The 16,869-nt window shown below is 40.1% G+C and overlaps 1 protein-coding gene across 1 annotated transcript; it reads left to right on the forward strand.

Moving 5' to 3' along the window:
• The first annotated feature begins 501 nt into the window (after positions 1 to 501).
• On the forward strand, positions 502 to 16,535 carry b3glctb (beta 3-glucosyltransferase b). The gene is made up of 15 exons (XM_063013801.1): positions 502 to 506; positions 1,234 to 1,240; positions 2,579 to 2,645; positions 4,311 to 4,408; positions 5,056 to 5,132; positions 5,638 to 5,749; positions 6,640 to 6,776; positions 6,881 to 6,944; positions 8,507 to 8,638; positions 9,375 to 9,444; positions 11,092 to 11,205; positions 13,852 to 13,951; positions 14,287 to 14,406; positions 15,493 to 15,637; positions 16,147 to 16,535. Exons 1-15 carry the CDS (start codon positions 502 to 504, stop codon positions 16,294 to 16,296), a joined length of 1,398 nt encoding a protein of 465 aa, XP_062869871.1. The 3' UTR covers positions 16,297 to 16,535.
• Positions 16,536 to 16,869: the final 334 nt, after the last annotated feature.

A 16,869-nucleotide genomic window follows, 5' to 3' on the forward strand; every position in this document is an offset into this window, starting at 1 on the left:
TCAGGGTCGCAGTGGGTCCGATTTAGAGGGCAAATAGTGGGAAACACCTCAGACAGGCCGTCAGTCCATCACAGCACAAACAAACAACACACTCAGGGCAATTTACGTAGCTCCAATTTGCCTGACTGTTGTGTAGTCTTTGGACTTGAAGCAAAAACCGAAGCACCCGGAGGAAACCCACACAGACAAAGGGAAAACATGCAAACTCCACACAGAAAGGATCTGAACCGCTCCACCTGTGAATCAAACCCAGGACCTGTGCTACCCACCAAGCCTACCTGGTCATGTGTGTTCCATAATTCAAACAAATAATAATAACCAGATAATAACCAGATAATAACCAATACATTATGGTTACATTGTGGTTACATTATGGTTTGGAAAACAAAGCACACTTTATTCCAGTGATCTATAAGTGATGTCACAATATTAGAAAAAGCATGAATATTTAATCACAATAATAAAATACTGGCCTGTTTTAAAAAGCCAGGAGTGTAAAAGATGAGGTAGGTAGATTTTGTTTAGTCTTTAGTGCTTGGGACAGGATGCACAAAGAACTTGAAAACTATATTAAATGTCCTCAGAGGCGATTTATTGTCTGTAATAAATTCTTCACCTTGTGTCTGTGTGTTTTTGCTCGGGTACTAAGGTTTCCTGTCAATTTCAAAACGTGCACAATGTGTACTGCCTACTGTAATAAATCCTGTGTATAACTGAGTAAATGTGTAAGTGTTTTGCGATGGATTTGCTCCCTGACAAAGGTGTATTGCTGACCCCAGTCAGGAAGAAGCATTTTGTAAATATAATAATGAATATAATCCAGTATAGTCTTTGTTTTTGTTGGTTATAGAATCTGCATATGTAATGAACACCAGTAACCGCTAGTGGGCGCCATTTACCCATAATAGCTCTGCTCATTCATCGAGCATCTACTTACATAAACGGTATCTGGAACGTAATTAAGGATTTTGGGCTGTTATATATATGAGTAAAAATAAATATATCGCTATTATAGAGCTCGTTTTATAACCCGTTCTGAACAGCAGTGCGTATCCGGCTATAAAAAACGTGCTTAACAGATGCATTGTCTGATTTTGTCCTGCTGTTTTCTCTGGTTTGGTGAGTAGCCTCGTCCAGTTCCTACAACCCATCATTTCGACACAAGCTTGTAATAATTATGCTCTTTATATGCTCCTGACTACTCAATAAGAACCTATTTTCTGTGTTTTACAGATGCTGTGTACAGTGGCAGGACTGGTGGAACAGTAGGTGGATTTCAAGTGAGAATCAGAACTGCGTTTGGGTTCATGCAACGTTCAAGTGCTCACTGTACTGTACTGTTTAACAGTAGTAGTTACGAATTATTTGCTATTTTAGTGTCTGTGACCTAACTGTAGGTGAAACCATTTGGCTGTGTGTAGATAAATAAAGAATTACTCCAAACTAGCCACTGAAACTGACGTTTTCAAGTCTCCAACTTTTCGTATGAGCATCGTTTCTGAGACTTCCAAGTGTAATTTCTACTCAGTTTCAGTCAATTCGAGAATTAATACTTTAACCTTGGTAAATGTGTAAAAAAGAGAGATGAAAACATGTCTGTGTAGCAGGGCTGTCACGATACAATCAGCATGTTTTCCACTATGTGGAGTAATAATAATACAGTAACACGTTTTACAATACACTTTAACAATTAAACAGTAGTGATATATTGAATGTATAAAGTTATTATACTAAACTATACTATAAAGCTATGATAAAGCAGTTTTTATAAAATATTACAACTTAATTCTTGAAATAGTGACTTTAATTTCAAAATAAGTACAACAAAAATAAGTAAATAAATAACAGTGGCCCTAAAATGCCATCATGGTGGGTTGGGGATGTTACAGGGACGATGATTTAGTGTCACAGTGAGTTCACTACTGCTTCCACCAATCTTAAATCCTGAATCAAACAGAAACGGTGACATGCACGCTGAATGCAGATGTGTCTGACCCCTTTTCCAAAATAGAACCAGTCTGTTTGTCCATTTTCTGTCAGGACTGTGGATCTGTGGTTTGTTGATTGGTGTAGAGATTCTGTTTTGATTACTGAGATGCTCTGGTATTTGAGGACATCCAATGTGGTCTACACAGTAACAAAACATATACTGACTTTCTTCTCATCACTGGAATTTCTTCTTTTTCAATCATCCAGTGTAGATTTGAGATGATACCTCTTGTTCCACTGCTTTACTACCTAAGAGGGGCTATTTCATTAGCAGATTAGGGGCTGGATCTTGCTAAGTACATATTTATCGGTCATTTGACTTAATTTTATGAGGGAATTAGAAATAGAAAAACACTTATTTGAGTGTCCCACACAGTCTGTGTTAGCAGCTAATTATAATTAGAATACTTAACTAATTAACATCACCAAAACCATTGCTTTGTTTTCAATGTCTGATACTCGCTGGACTCAAATGAGCACTTTGAGGGGTAAAATTAACATCAAGATCAATTGAGTTTATCAGTAGCTGTTGGTAATGAAACTATTCAGGTTTATTGAAGGTTTATTGTTGTATGTTGTTGTTATTCAGTCTCGGCTCTTTATTCTTTCATCTCAGAGAGAAGTGGACAAGCACAGCGCCGTCAGTCCTCTCACCGGTGAGTTCTGTAATAATGAAGAATATCAGCTTATTCACTTACACCATGCTATTTTTAAATTAAAAACTTGCTTAAAGTGTTCATTTAAGGGGAAAATGTTTCTACGCTATTTAAGATAATGGACACACACACACTATATGGCCCAATATATTGTATTAAATTTAATTAAATTTGAAATGTGCAATTTTTGATATGACAGAATACACTGGCCGTTCTGGTTTTCCTGCATTTGGGTCACTGCATTGTGGTACTATAGTCACCCACCTAAATAAACTGCACCGAGAAGGTAAACGCACCAGGGTTCAACCCAATTAAGGTTTGAAGTTACCAGAAAATGACTTAAAACCCTAGTGTTATATGATTTTAGTAGAAATGAAACCAGGTCTCCAATTTAAAGAGATGGAAGTCTGAAAAATGATGTCTGGGGGCATTTCAGAAATCGTTCCTTATCTTGTCTCTTTCTGTTCTGGTTCAAACCTGTAATCTGGTGATCCTGTGAAACTGAACCACTCTGTGAAGCCGCAGTATTAGGATTTACTCTTATTTTTACAGGAAGCTTAATAAATTTACCCACATGCCCAGGGTCACATTGTCTCTTCATTATCGATTATCTGTCCAGGAGTTATAAAATGCTGAGGATCTAACTATGATTTGCCTTTTTACTCTAGGTGAACTAAGCATTTATTTAAGGGCTTTTAAGGGTAATCTGCCTAATATCTCCTGCCTGGACTTAATGCGTTAGGAGTGCACCCAATGATCTTTGTAATGTAAAAGTTGTTGTACCTTTAGTGCTTGTTCTGGGCTAAACATCGTAAGAATTATTTACCCAACCTTTCTTTACATAAATGATCATCACAACCTGGAAGCTTTCAGACACTATGACTTTGGTACTTTGGTTTTCTTTACACATCCTGAAAACACTCGGATGGTGGATTGGCTGGATTAATTGTGTCCATGTGGGAATCTACTATATTAATAAAACTATATTTAATAAAGATTTTAAACTTGCTAAGGGATCTTCCATCCCGTAGATCTCAAGAAAAGCTGTTTTTACTGCTTTCATTTGGAGTGTTATTGCCTCATATCACCACTAGGTGGGAGCAGCATCTCGTTGCAGCAAAAAAGCTCATTTTACATAATTTGTGAGTAGTATTGTTAAATCGTTCCGCCCCGCCAATCCGTCAAATTATATCTTATATGAAACCGGTCCGTGGTGCAAAAAAGGTTGGGGACCGCTGCCCTAGCACCAACAACACTTAGTTTATTTATTTATTTATTTCTATTATTACTTCCTCGCCTTTGAGGGTCCAATCTCCTTGGTTTCTATTTATGGTCAGTGGTACCATGACCTCATGTGGCTTTCCCTGGTACCCTGGTTTCTTCCCACCATCCAGCAAAAGGTGGATTTGCTATGATATATTCCCCCTAGATTGTGACTTCTGTGTGAAAATGAAGTAGTTTGACATCCTGATGAGGCTAAACTCCTGCCGTGCACTTAGTGACCCTGACCAGAATGAAGCATAAGTGAAAATAAATAAACAAATTAATGTTTATAGGCTTGGCACTTTTTAAGGCACTTTGGCTGTGTTATTACAGGGAAAAGTGTTTAATGTCGTATTATTTTTTTTATCTGACCGTTTTTTCCACTCTCCGTCTCTCGGTCAGCTCTCAGGAAGGTCGTATTTGTGATTCAGAGCCAGAGGAACTCGTACCACATCCAGAGGGCAGAGCAGACCAGAGCTGACCTTCTTCATCAAGGACAGGTAGATCTAGCTAATCGTTCAGCTGTTTTGCTGAGTGTGAATTATTGACGCTAATTCTTACCCTGCCGAGGTTTGTTTGGAAATGGGGACAGTCCATTTCTAAGGAATTTGTCAATCACTAGCAAGGAATGGGTTGCTGACACAAAGTTACTGGCATTATAGACCGTCCTACAACAGGGTTTTGTCCATGATTTTCAACACAATGCGTTCTACTCTGTATACACAACATGTAACATAAAGCCTCCACAAGGGGGCGTCCGCGTACAAGTTTATTTAATTATTATTATTATATAATATTTATGTCTATTTTGATAAAACCCACATTGATAACATTGAAAATAAATGCCTTACTTTCTTGACAACACTCAGAAATCGTTTGTTAACGTCTGACTGAAATATATTTATGCATTCGTTGGCTAAGCATCCTGCCCCCTTTATTAAACGCAGAAGCAAAACTGCTCCATGGAATTATTTTATTTTCCACAGAATTCCAGATGCTCCTAATAATGCAAATTCTCCCAGTATAAACACCAGCACCTGAGTCTGAGCGTGGTTAGTAACCTCAGCATCGTCTGCTCTGTGTTCTTGTCGAGAGACAAATGTAACTTTAACTCTTATAAAAAAACAAAGCCTGTTGTATTTTACAGGGGTTTCCAGATGTTCTGCTGCTGCACAAGCTGTCGGAGTACAGCGGGAACTGGGGGATCCTTCCGACGCTGCCTCGGTGAGTCCACTCGTGTCCGAATAAACACACCAAGGTTACATAAACACTAAAGTACATTAAAGTTCACCTGATTAAACTCTGATCCTGTTTGCTGTTCGTTGACCTTTTCAAAGCTCCTCCAATGAGACGAACTGTTTGATATGATGCGGTAAAGCTTAACGTGACTTATTGTAGTAAAACAGCGAGTGAGGAATGTGATTAGGGGAGGAACTTATGAGCAGTAATAATGAAGAGAAGTTTAGTGCTCCTGTCTCCTTCTTTTACTACATTAAACCACGTTAAGCTTTATTTTCAACCAGAAGCGTTTGAGACTCTGGGAGAAGCTGATTCTGATTCTGATTCTGAGCTGTAACACAAGTGTAAAAGTGAAACAGGGAGGAAAATCCAGATGAACACAGATACATGTGGAGCTGTAACACTGGATCTGATGCTTAATCCACACAAATGCAGATTCGTCTCATATTCGCACTTTGGTGATGTTTTACCGTTTGGATTCGTCTCCTAGCCTGGCTGACGGATACTGCCGGAGCTCCTCATGGATTTTCTTCCTGGAGGAGGAGACTGTTCTCGATCTCACCAGACTTCTGCAAGTCCTTGGAAGATTTGACTCGAAGAAAGTGAGTTTTCCTTCCGGTTTGCTGTTCTTGCTACTGTTTGACAATAATTGGACAATATTGCCCCATACAGTGCAGCGTAAATGTATTTGCTTGAGTATTTGATTGAAAAAAGGCTACGCAACACCTTCACTACCCTTAAACTTTATATTTATAGTTTGCATACACCCATATACGCGCATACTCACACATTTGGGTAGGTAGGGTTCAACCCCAAAGCCCACGATTGTAGGTTAGACATCAAATGTGGGCAGAGAATGGCTCCACAGCTCAAGAGTCTAACAGTGATGTGCTTTACACTGCTCCACCTGATCCCCGACATTCTGATCTTAGACTAGTGTGTGACTGCTCGACTATACAAACACTTCATATAATGATCGCAGTGGTTTGGAGCATCTTGAGACATCAGATGACAGTAATATAAAAATTTACCGAGCTGTTTAATCAAACTGACGGCTTGATTTTATTGTATCGTTAGCAGTCATTTGGTGATATAGAAACCACTCTTAATTACTGGCATTGGGAGTCTTTTGGCCATGTGACATGCACTGATTGATCGATCTATTATTTATTTTAATGAGTCGATACCTGGAAAACGCTCTCTCTCTTTCTCTCTCAGCAGGACTGACTTCCAGGATAAAATCAGTACAAGTGCTGTTTATTCTAGATGTAATTTTAGAATCGTGAAATCCTAGCCTCCGGCGTTCGCACTGATTTCGGTCCTGAAATCTGATCTAGACTCGAACCTGAATCTCAAACGAGGAAACAACTGCTGTGATCTGTGTTTGGCATCAGGACTCACTGGTTGAATCGGGTGTTTTTATTAAAGTCATAAAAACACTAATATGGAATAACCTGCTTTTGTGGTGTGTTTGAAAACTGTCGCCCGGCAGGAGTGGTTTCTGGGACGAGCTCTTACTGACGATGAAGCCACCATCATCCACCACTACGCCTTCTCAGAAGAGCTGGGGGCCTTCAGCTACCCCGACTTTGCTGCTGGTTGGGCCCTGAGCTGCTCTCTGGTGAAAAGGTGAGATTTTACACAGTGAGCTCGACTCTGCAGTGATTTAATTACAAGCAGCTCGTTTAACTGTAAATATAAAGTGTAATTAATGCACCGGGTTGATATTTCAGGCTGGCGGACCGTGTGAAGCATGAGCCGCCCAGATCGGATTTCACCATCGACCTTAAGCACGAGGTACGTTCGTCTTATAGTACATGGTCAAAAGTATGTGGACAGTCCTCATTGATTGAGTTTAGGTGTTTCTGCCACATCCGTTCCTAACAGGTGGATAAAATGAATTACTTAAAACCATTTAAAGAAATCAAACCAAAGGTACGAAACGTACAGAATATTCTCGAGGGCACCGCCACAGCTTTTATTTCTGATTATGAGTGATTTTATTTATTCACTTATCAGAGCACCAAATAAAAATAATAATGAGTCTGTATGACTAACAATTTGACGTCTTTGACGTGACACGTCTTCACACTTCATTACTAATTATTATGTAGCAACATAAAAACATGTCAAACAGCTTCTTTGACTAAGTTTAGAGGCTCTTTATGAACCTTTTTCTTTATTAAAAAACCTACAAGGAATGAAAGATGAAGCTAAAAAGACAACAACCCACCTCTGTCTCCTATTCTGGAGTAATACAACTATTTCCTCGATTGTGATCAGCATTATTGATTTGGCACAGTTTTTTACCCCGGATGCCCTTCCTGACACGACCCTCTCTATTTATCCGGGCTTGCGACTGGCACTATAATGCACTGGTTTATGCATCCTAGTGGCTAGGTATCTATAGGACAATTCAGTGTCTCCAATTAGCCTGGCTGCATGTTTTTGGACTGTGGGAGGACACCGGAGCACCCAGAGGAAACCCACACAGACACAAACAGATGCAAACTCCGCACAGAAAGGACCCGGACCGCCCCGCCTGGGGATCGAACCCAAGACCTTCTTGCTGTGAGGCAACAGTGCTACCCACTTAGCCACAGTGTCGCCCTCTGGAGCGATACAACATTCATCAGTAATACTGAGCACAGGCGACCAGCTTTTGGTAAACATCTAGAGACCCCAACTTGTGGGCGCTTAGCTTTTCCAGTTTAATATTACCCACGAGCTCCTCTAGCCACCAGTTGAGGGTAGACGAAGAATGGCACGTCTAGCGAGCAGGGCATTAAAAGTAATCCCTCAGCCACTTTTAAACTTGCTCTAAACATTAGGTTTACTTTTATTTTAACAACGTGTGAAGCTTTCAAAAAATACCTCTCCCCACGGCTTCTCTCGTCTCTGCTGGTTCACGCTTACGGAACGCAGCCAGTTCTCGTCCCTCCAGCATTTATCTGGTTTCCATTAATTCTCCCCTCTTCATTTTCGGTAGCATCGATCATACACTGTGATGCTTTTGTCAAATATGTCGCTGCTGGGAAGTCTGAGCATCCGTGATGCTGAGAGACTTCAGTTCTTTTTCATTTACTCTTTCTTTCTCTGTCAGGAGGAATAAGACTCCCTGTTCCTAAAAGAGAGCTGCCATAGCGCTCTATCTCCACCCTGGTTATTCTTTTATATTGATTTCCAGCTCCAAGAGGATGTTCCGAACTGTCTGGTCCTTCCTATTATGGACACCTGACCGTCTCCGGAACATTCTCTTCACTTTCTTATAATATTTCTATTGTAGTTTTTTAATCCATGTATGTTCTATATATATATATAGTTTTTTCTGTACTGAGCTGTTATCTGCACCTTTACAGGTTGCTCTGTATATTTGGGAAGATGGACGAGGACCTGCTTTGACTGCTGTGCGTGAATTCTGCTCTGAACTGCACGACTCGTCAAACACTGAGCACTGCGCTACTACCGTCAACACGTATCTGCCGAGCTGTGTAGGTTAACTGGTTAATTACTTTATAAGTGTCACGTTTAATCTACCAGTTTGCCCTGAAAAGTACATTTACCTGATTTACTCTGATGTTAATGCTACTGTAGAAATGTTATTTATTTTTACTGTCCAATGTAGTTCAATCCTCCCAATCTAGTCATATCCAATTCCCCGATCAGATTTCACCTCTGCTGCTGCAGACCTTCACTCCTGACTGATAAAGGTCATAATTAATATGGCCCCAGCACCGACCACATGCACTGAGAATCTCATAGCAGCACCATCGATCAGCCAGCAGAGGTCGTAATTGCAGCAGTTATGAGGAACCCCCTTCTGCATTCCCACACCATAGATGAGCCAGTAATTGGCCAGTTGCAGAGATGAGAATTGTAGAATCAAATACAAAATCGAACCAAGAACTTCTCTCTAACGCTACATGCTTTTTGAAGATCCAAAATCCTCCTTATTTTTACAGCACTGTATAATGTTGTATATTGTTCCAGCACATTATTTGCTCATTATAGGTGTGTGGCACCTTTGGCACCTCCTAAGCTGAACAACTGCTCCGTAATGGACGTTCCACCTGGTTGGAGAAGAACCTTTTCAGTCCAAACCAGCTTCCTCTGTGTCTTGTTTAACCTTGAGCACCGCTCGTCTCTTATAATGTCTTAAGAAGTTCTTATTTAAATATTATTTATATGGTACGGCTGGAACGTTTGCTGCTGTGCGTCTCTCTTTAGGGGAACCTCGTGGAGAGCACGGATCTGTTTGTCGCAGTGAAGACTTGTCAAAAATTCCACCATAACAGAGGTGCGTAGTATGAGCTTCTGGCTATGATCTTTGCTCTAATAAAAACAAGGCTGAATTTATGATACATGTTGTTCCTTTCATTTTTATTTGAACCGTGTTTTTGATTAGAAACAACTGTCGGGCCAATCAGTCTAATTAGCCTATAACAATAAAACGGTAATGAAATCATCTTGATAATTCGACTCTGATTCAAAAAATGTGGATCATGAACATCTGGGATTTTTAAGTACACTTAAATTATAACACAAAAAATCTGGAAGAGAACATTATGCAAATGAAGTTTAATATGTGTTCAGCATTCTTGATTACCTTTTGTTTAGAAATTCTATAAATATTTATTGTTACACTGTCAGTTAGAGGGTGGAAACAGGACTAAACTCGTGTTTGTAATGAATATAACTACTTAATAATGTAATTAATAATATGTGTAAATCATATGTCATATTTGACCACTTCTTTTCATCTGCGGGTTCATATGGGGATCCGTATAGTGCACAAAGTGCCTATCGATCTCTATGATCCTCCGTCTCGGTCCAGCGGAGGTCGTAATTGCAGCAGTTATGAGGAACCCCCCCCCGTTCAGCCACTGTCCTGCCCTTTATAGACACACAGCCAATCTTGTCTGTGTAGGCGTCTGGCCGGCTGATAGCAGAGCTGAGATTCGGCCTCGAGAGCTTGATATTACAGTTTGCTAAAAATATAGAGCATCAAAAGGGAGCAAATGTATTTTTCTCAGCACTGAATTACTGAAATACTTTTGTGTTTTTCCAGCAATGATCTAGTATTTGTGGTCAGTTAGCTGAATCTTATAATAAATTAAAATGCCCGTCCTCTCTCTGTGGTACGGGACAGGCGAGGAGATAAGTACTTTGGGAACGATCCTACAAATCAGCTGACACGTTCGCCACACATAATTGCAGCAATTTACATGATCAGACTTGGTTTGTAGTAACTGCTGCATGTTAAATGGTGCTAAAAGGTACTGCATTTTTAGCCTTATTAGCACACATTAGCTAAAAGCGTGTGTAAAAGCTAAACAGCGCACTGAAATGCCGAAAATGGAACCGGCGCGTGTGTGGTTATCGTATTTGTAGTCGCAGCACCTGGATTTTTGCATTAATTAGTCCTAAAATGCATAAAATGCATTCTACCTGAACTAATGACGTACAACAAAGTGTTTCTGTCTTCAGTAAAACATCGAATTATCATTAAAGTGACATTAAAATGCAATATAAACAAAATAATTAATATTAAGAGTATAGCCTGAGGTACCTGAGGTGAGGGCTCTCTCAGGACATCAGCGGCCACCTCTCTCACCATCAGCAAACCTGAGTGATCGTATGTGAGAGGCAGAACGACTGTCAAGCCTTTATGGCAGATTTGGGCCTTTATGGCTGAATGGCAAGACAGAAACCTTTGGGAAGGTAAATGATGCCCTAAATAACACGGCCTCGACCAAAACCTTTTTCCAAGTCTGTTTACTTGAATTTTAAGCAGGTTTACGCTGTTGCACATGCATTTGTGCTTCTTATCTTTGAGTAGCTCTTAATTGAATCATCAATGCCCACAATGACCATTAATTACACCCAATTTTATATATATTATTAATTCAGAAATACACTTAATCTACGTATTTTTTCCCCTCAGTGACCGTAGTAAAGAAGACCTGGGCTGAAGATGCCGCATCGCTGGAGTTTTACAGTGACCTCGCTGACCCGGCTGTCCCCACCATCGACCTGGGAATCCCCAACACAGAGAGCGGTCAGTCAGATATACATACGATATGTTCTTTGCTGTACTGTGTGTTCCCTGTTTTTGATTAATACACCCCCAGCATGCTCAGGGAGCCTTATTATTAATGACTTAGAACAAACTGTAATGCATGGCTTGTTAGAAGTCATCCATCTTCACATCGGATCCAGAGATCAGCTGGGTGTAAAAAGTGTTTTGGGTTTTCAGCAGCTACTGCAGGGAGGAATTTGTTTTTTTATAAAACTTTTAGAACATTAAAGCACCCCCATAACAGTATCGTAACAGCAAACGACCCGCTGATGCTTAAAATTATGGACCGTATGCTGTCATTACTAACAAACACAAAACAAATCTGAAATAATGTACGATTGTTTTTCAAAACGTGTGGTTATATTTATGCTGTAGGGGTCTCAGACTATATTTTTAGTCAATTTACAAGCGACCTTAAATTTGTAACAGATCGTTTAATGTATTTAATATTTCAATAATTCATTCAGAGAAAAATAAGAACATGAGAAGTTACAGAAATAATAAAATAACATGGTCACACTGTCAGTTAGGGGGTGGAAACAAGACTGAACTCATGTTTATAATGAATATAACTACTTAATAATGTAATTAATGATATGTGTAAATTATGTGTCATATTTGACCACTTCTTTTCACCAGCGGGTTCATATGGGAATCCGTATAGCGCACAAAGTGCCTCAGTCTGCATGATCCTCCGTCTCTGTCCAGCAGAGGTCGTAATTGCAGCAGATGAGGAACTCCTGTTCAGCCCAGTCGTAGCACTGTTGCCTCACAGCAGAAAGGTTCTGGGTTTGAATCCTAGGTTTAGCCGTTGATGATTCCTTTCTGTGTGGAGTTTGCATTGCCTTAAGTGTAAATGTGTTTGTGTGTGAGTGTGTTTGCCCTGTGATGGATTTGCGACCTGTCCAGGGTGTTTCCTGCATTTTGCCCAGTGAATCGTACCCACTGCGACCCTGATTAATGAATAAATGAATTAATATATATTATTTTTTAGGCCAGTTGTTCTGCTGTGGTGTTGTAAGGATGATATTGGAATTTGTAATGGTTGCTCTAAGGGGCTGATCCCTCATAACAGTATAATGTTAGATCAGAATTGTTGTACTATTGCTTTTATGATATTTAAGATTATAACTGGTAAAATTTTCTCCAGGCACTTTAGCTGCTGATGGATGGACACCTTTTCTATGGTTTAAAGTGGTTTTTCTGTCTGTTTACTGGTCTCGTTTATGCATGCAGTACTCTGCCACTTTTGTTTACTCGATGATGATGAGACAAAGAACAGATTAGCTCTGATTGCTTTCCAGAGCAGCCGCGATTTTTTTCCCCCCAAATGAATCAGTTTGTTTTTTAGTGCTTTTTTTTTCTTTTTATACATTCCAGAGTGCGTCCAGTTATTTCTGGGACTGATCGTTTTTGGACTGTAATGAGACAAACAATTCAGAACAATCATGATGCTAATTTTAAACTTGTGAAAGTTGTATTAAAGAGAACGAATACACTGTAGATGCGTTTGTGTATTCCAAAAGGATAAAATGCTGGTACAGCTCATGGCATTTTTATATTAACTCTAAAATTGGAAAATTAGACTCTGCCAGGGAAACTAGAATGCTAACTAAAACTAGGGACTTGTGGGCGCAACCAAATCAAGCAAACCAGCTACTCGGTCCACCGCAGATCAACCTAAATCAACAGAATCTTATAATAAACAATAAAACACTTATGTAGACTCTTTTTGATATAAAGAGCTCTCTCAAAGTTCATTAGTAGTTTTAAATGGTGTAAAACTCAACACCTGATGTTTACCTTCCCGCCTGAGTCATGCTAACGTAAAGGCTCAGCTCAGGTCTGCCATATCAGCTCTAATAAATGTAGCAGTACCTGGAAGATCTTTTTTTCTGCTTACAAAACGACCCCTAGATGCGGCAATCGACTTGTCCAACGAAAGAAGAAATTTTTATTGAAGTTCTTCATAAATTTGGGACAAAAATACAGTCCTCCAGAGTATTTTATATATTTTCAGGTTGCCCCGTCACCCTTCACTATTCTAGGAAGGCTTTCTACAAGATTATGGGAATTGTCAGGCAATGATGTTGGACCTTAACTTTTTAATTTATCCCAAATTGACTTAATATACCTGTTAGTATAGAGTATAGTATAGAGTGTGGCTAAAACACTTTGACTTAATAAATAGGAAATGCGTCCAAATACTTTTGACTATATAGTTAATACAGTATACACTACAAGGTCCATAAAGACGTGGATGAGTGAGTTTGGTGTGTAAGAACTTGACTGGCCTGCACAGAGTCCTGACCTCAACCTGATAGAACACGTTTGGGATGAATTAGAGTGGAGACTGTGAGACCTCACAAATGCACTTCTGGAAGAATGGTCAAAAATTCCCATAAACGCACTCCTAAACCTTGTGGAAAGCCTTCCCAGAAGAGTTGAAGCTGTTATAGCTGCCGCCGACATCATATTAAACCCTATGGATTAAGAATGGGAGTCACTCAGGTTCATATGTGTGTGAAGGCAGACGCGCGAATACTTTCGGCAATGTAGTGTATGCAGTATTAGTAATCAGGTACAGAATTGAGATCACTGTAATTGTTTGTTCTAATCTCTCAGGGCACTGTGCAAAGTCATTTGCCATTCTGAGGCGGTTTGCCAGTGGAGGGGTGACTGGCGCACCGTGGCTGCTCATAGTGGATGACGACACCCTAATCAGGTAGCGAATCTTCCGCCAAAACCAACAGGTACACGCTGTTCCCTACACTGTCTAGAGGTTAACAAAACCCCTCACCTGTAGCGTGCTGATCCAGAATCCAGAACGTGAGCATGAAAATCAGGTCCAGCCACGGAGACCCACTGTTACTGCGCTCTCGTATGATCAGAGTCTCATTTTTAATCTGATTATATACCAATAAAAAGGGAGTAAATATATTAATCACAGTTGGAAGAACAATTTGTATTTAATATAAAATTTACTTAGTTAAAAAGCTTTCTCAGACAGTCATGTACTGACGTGTTTCTGTATCCGACGGTGCTGCGGTTGTTCCTCAGTCTACCCAGACTCCGGAGGCTCCTGCGCTGCTATGACCCCAACGAAGCGGTCAGTATTGGAGAGCGCTACGGCTACAGCCTCGGCACGGGTAGCTACAGCTACATCACGGGTGGAGGCGGGTAAGCCTTTTACTTTCTGACAATCCTGAAAACAGATCTGAAAAGGAAGAACTGAATTTAAAAACCTTATCCTACAGGGATCGCTTTCTTAGGAATTTCAGTTGTGATGGTAAAGCCGTCGAAAAGGCAAAGGCTGTGTTCAAAATCGCATGAATTTAGCTAAAATGACAAGCCATTTTAGTTCATTAGACATAGCCAGTCTTGATTTCAGCCTGCTCCTCCCAACCTTACCATCAAGTGCAAGCAGTTACTTTTTTTTACAAGAACACTGTGCTTCAATCTGAGGAAACACCAGCAGAGCAAAGACAAAACATGTTGGCAAATGTTACAAACCCATGTCTAAAGATCTAGGATTCCAATAAGAGCCTGAAAAACCATGAACTGTAGTAACTGGCGTGCTGAAATCACACCTAGGGCTCAGTCACACCTCATCGCAAAATCATCGGTGCTTGTGTGACATTCTCATAAGCAACAATAATGGCCGGCTGTGTCTGCTGAGTGCACGGCCAGACCTGTAGCACCACTGACGTTCAAAGGTGAGCTTGAACACCACCTTAATTAGACAGTTTTAGGGAGACAGTGAGATCATATGTTCCTGAGCTGAAGATAAGATGTAACTCCATTACAGAGCGTGATTTAAAAAAAGAAGTTTATGTTTATGTAAGAAGAAAATGTATTTATGGAAAAGGTTTTGGACTTTTAGTTAAGTAAAGGATTTGTGTAATTTTGCTGCCTGTGCTGTGCTGAGTGTTTTTCCACTTGCCGAAACCCGAGTGCATGCTTGTTCACAACCCACCTAGATTAATTAATTAATTAATTAATACGCTGCTGTTTGGTCTTTCCTCCAGATCCTATTTACTATGCTCAGAGTGCATCTGCTAGTGTTTTTCTCCCTGACCTGCAAATCAGAACGTATCACATCATTTCTATGAAATGTCCATTGACTACGTATTACCATTTCTGTTCGATGCTTCTCAGATTGTGATTTTAGACTTTAGCTTGCATATTCTTTCAGTCGATACTCACAACAACAGCGCCAGTGCTTTGTATTGTGTCCTCGTAAAAATGTGTGTGTTTTCTTTGCAGTATGGTGTTCAGTAGAGCGGCAGTGTTTAGAATCCTCTCCAGTAGCTGTAGCTGTTACAGTGCCGATGCTCCTGACGACATGGTGCTGGGAAAGTGTCTCACCGCGCTCGGACTGCCAGTCACGCACAGTCCACAGTTTCACCAGGTAGTGAACGTACACACAAGGTATACAGGACACTCGGCCTACCACGTTCTGTTCTGTAACATTTGGCACAAATTCAATACAGCATTTCACTCAAAACTATTTAAACATCAAACATGGTGATGGTACTGTCATGATTCAGGGATGCTCTGCTGCCTTGGTGATTTTTGCTCTCTACCAAAAAATCATAACAAATTACTGAATGTCTGGTAACTAGTCCATATGATGAAGAAGCACAACTTGGTTATGCACCAAGTTCACTTTAAAAAACATGTTTCCTCAGAGCTTTATGGATTTTTCATGGAGTTTTTAATGCTGAACATAAGAATTGGATTATCATGGGTGGTTCCAATACATACTTTTGCACACGTAGTGGAAATGGTCCTGATCAAAACGACATTCAGTGCTAACATTAGCCCAGAGCTCTTAAAAGGCAACAACTTTTTATTGAGCATTGTAATGCTCCACATGCTTCACTGTGGTGTCGTAACAATCTCGTTTGTGGTTCACAGGCGCGTCCTGACGATTACCCCAAAGAGCTTTTGCTTCGTCAGAGCCCCATCTCCTTCCATAAACACTGGAACATGGACCCTGTGGCGGCGTACCAGCGGTGGCTGATGGACACTGAAGAGCCGTTTCAGCAGCTTAGAGAAGAGCTTTAGGCTTAATCGCTTATTTATTTTGTTTCATGAGCTCAGGAATGTCGTACGTCCTAAACAGGGCACCAGTCCTTTTCAGGACATCACAGGTCTTCATTCAAAGCTGGGCCAGTTTACATACTGAGAAGCTGTTGGGTGATTCAGATGATCCAGATGATCGACCAGGTTACATTTTTATTTTCTATTCTTTGTGTAAAGACTTTGTGTAAAGCTTTGTTGAAAATCTATTTGCTTTGTGCAGTTCAGGGTTTTGAGGTATTCTGTTTAAACAAAACCGTGCTGAGACTATTTTTGAGTTTATGAATAAATGTTTTACTGCATATAAATGTATAATTTGGAACATTTCCTCTACACCTGCGCTGCACATTAACATTTCAGCACATTAGCAAATGTTTAAAACATTAGTCAGCTATTTGTCGGACAGGTGTGGTAAAGCAGAGATCAGTAAAAGATAAAAAATGTTCTGTTTAGTTGTTAAAATGTTATGCTTTTAATTTAATGACATCGAAAGTAGCTTGTGTGTTTTTGTACCTGATGGGCACATTTTTGCTTTAGATTCTACCAGTGGTGGCACAG

The sequence above is a fragment of the Trichomycterus rosablanca genome, chromosome 18 (assembly GCF_030014385.1).
Source record: "Trichomycterus rosablanca isolate fTriRos1 chromosome 18, fTriRos1.hap1, whole genome shotgun sequence".
Taxonomy (NCBI): domain Eukaryota; kingdom Metazoa; phylum Chordata; class Actinopteri; order Siluriformes; family Trichomycteridae; genus Trichomycterus; species Trichomycterus rosablanca.

Excerpts from the sequence above, each read along its gene's own strand:
- b3glctb (XM_063013801.1), top strand. Across the intron at positions 5,133-5,637 it reads ATCCTTCCGACGCTGCCTCG|CCTGGCTGACGGATACTGCC; the intron begins GTGAGTCCACTC and ends TTCGTCTCCTAG. Across the intron at positions 5,750-6,639 it reads GAAGATTTGACTCGAAGAAA|GAGTGGTTTCTGGGACGAGC; the intron begins GTGAGTTTTCCT and ends GTCGCCCGGCAG.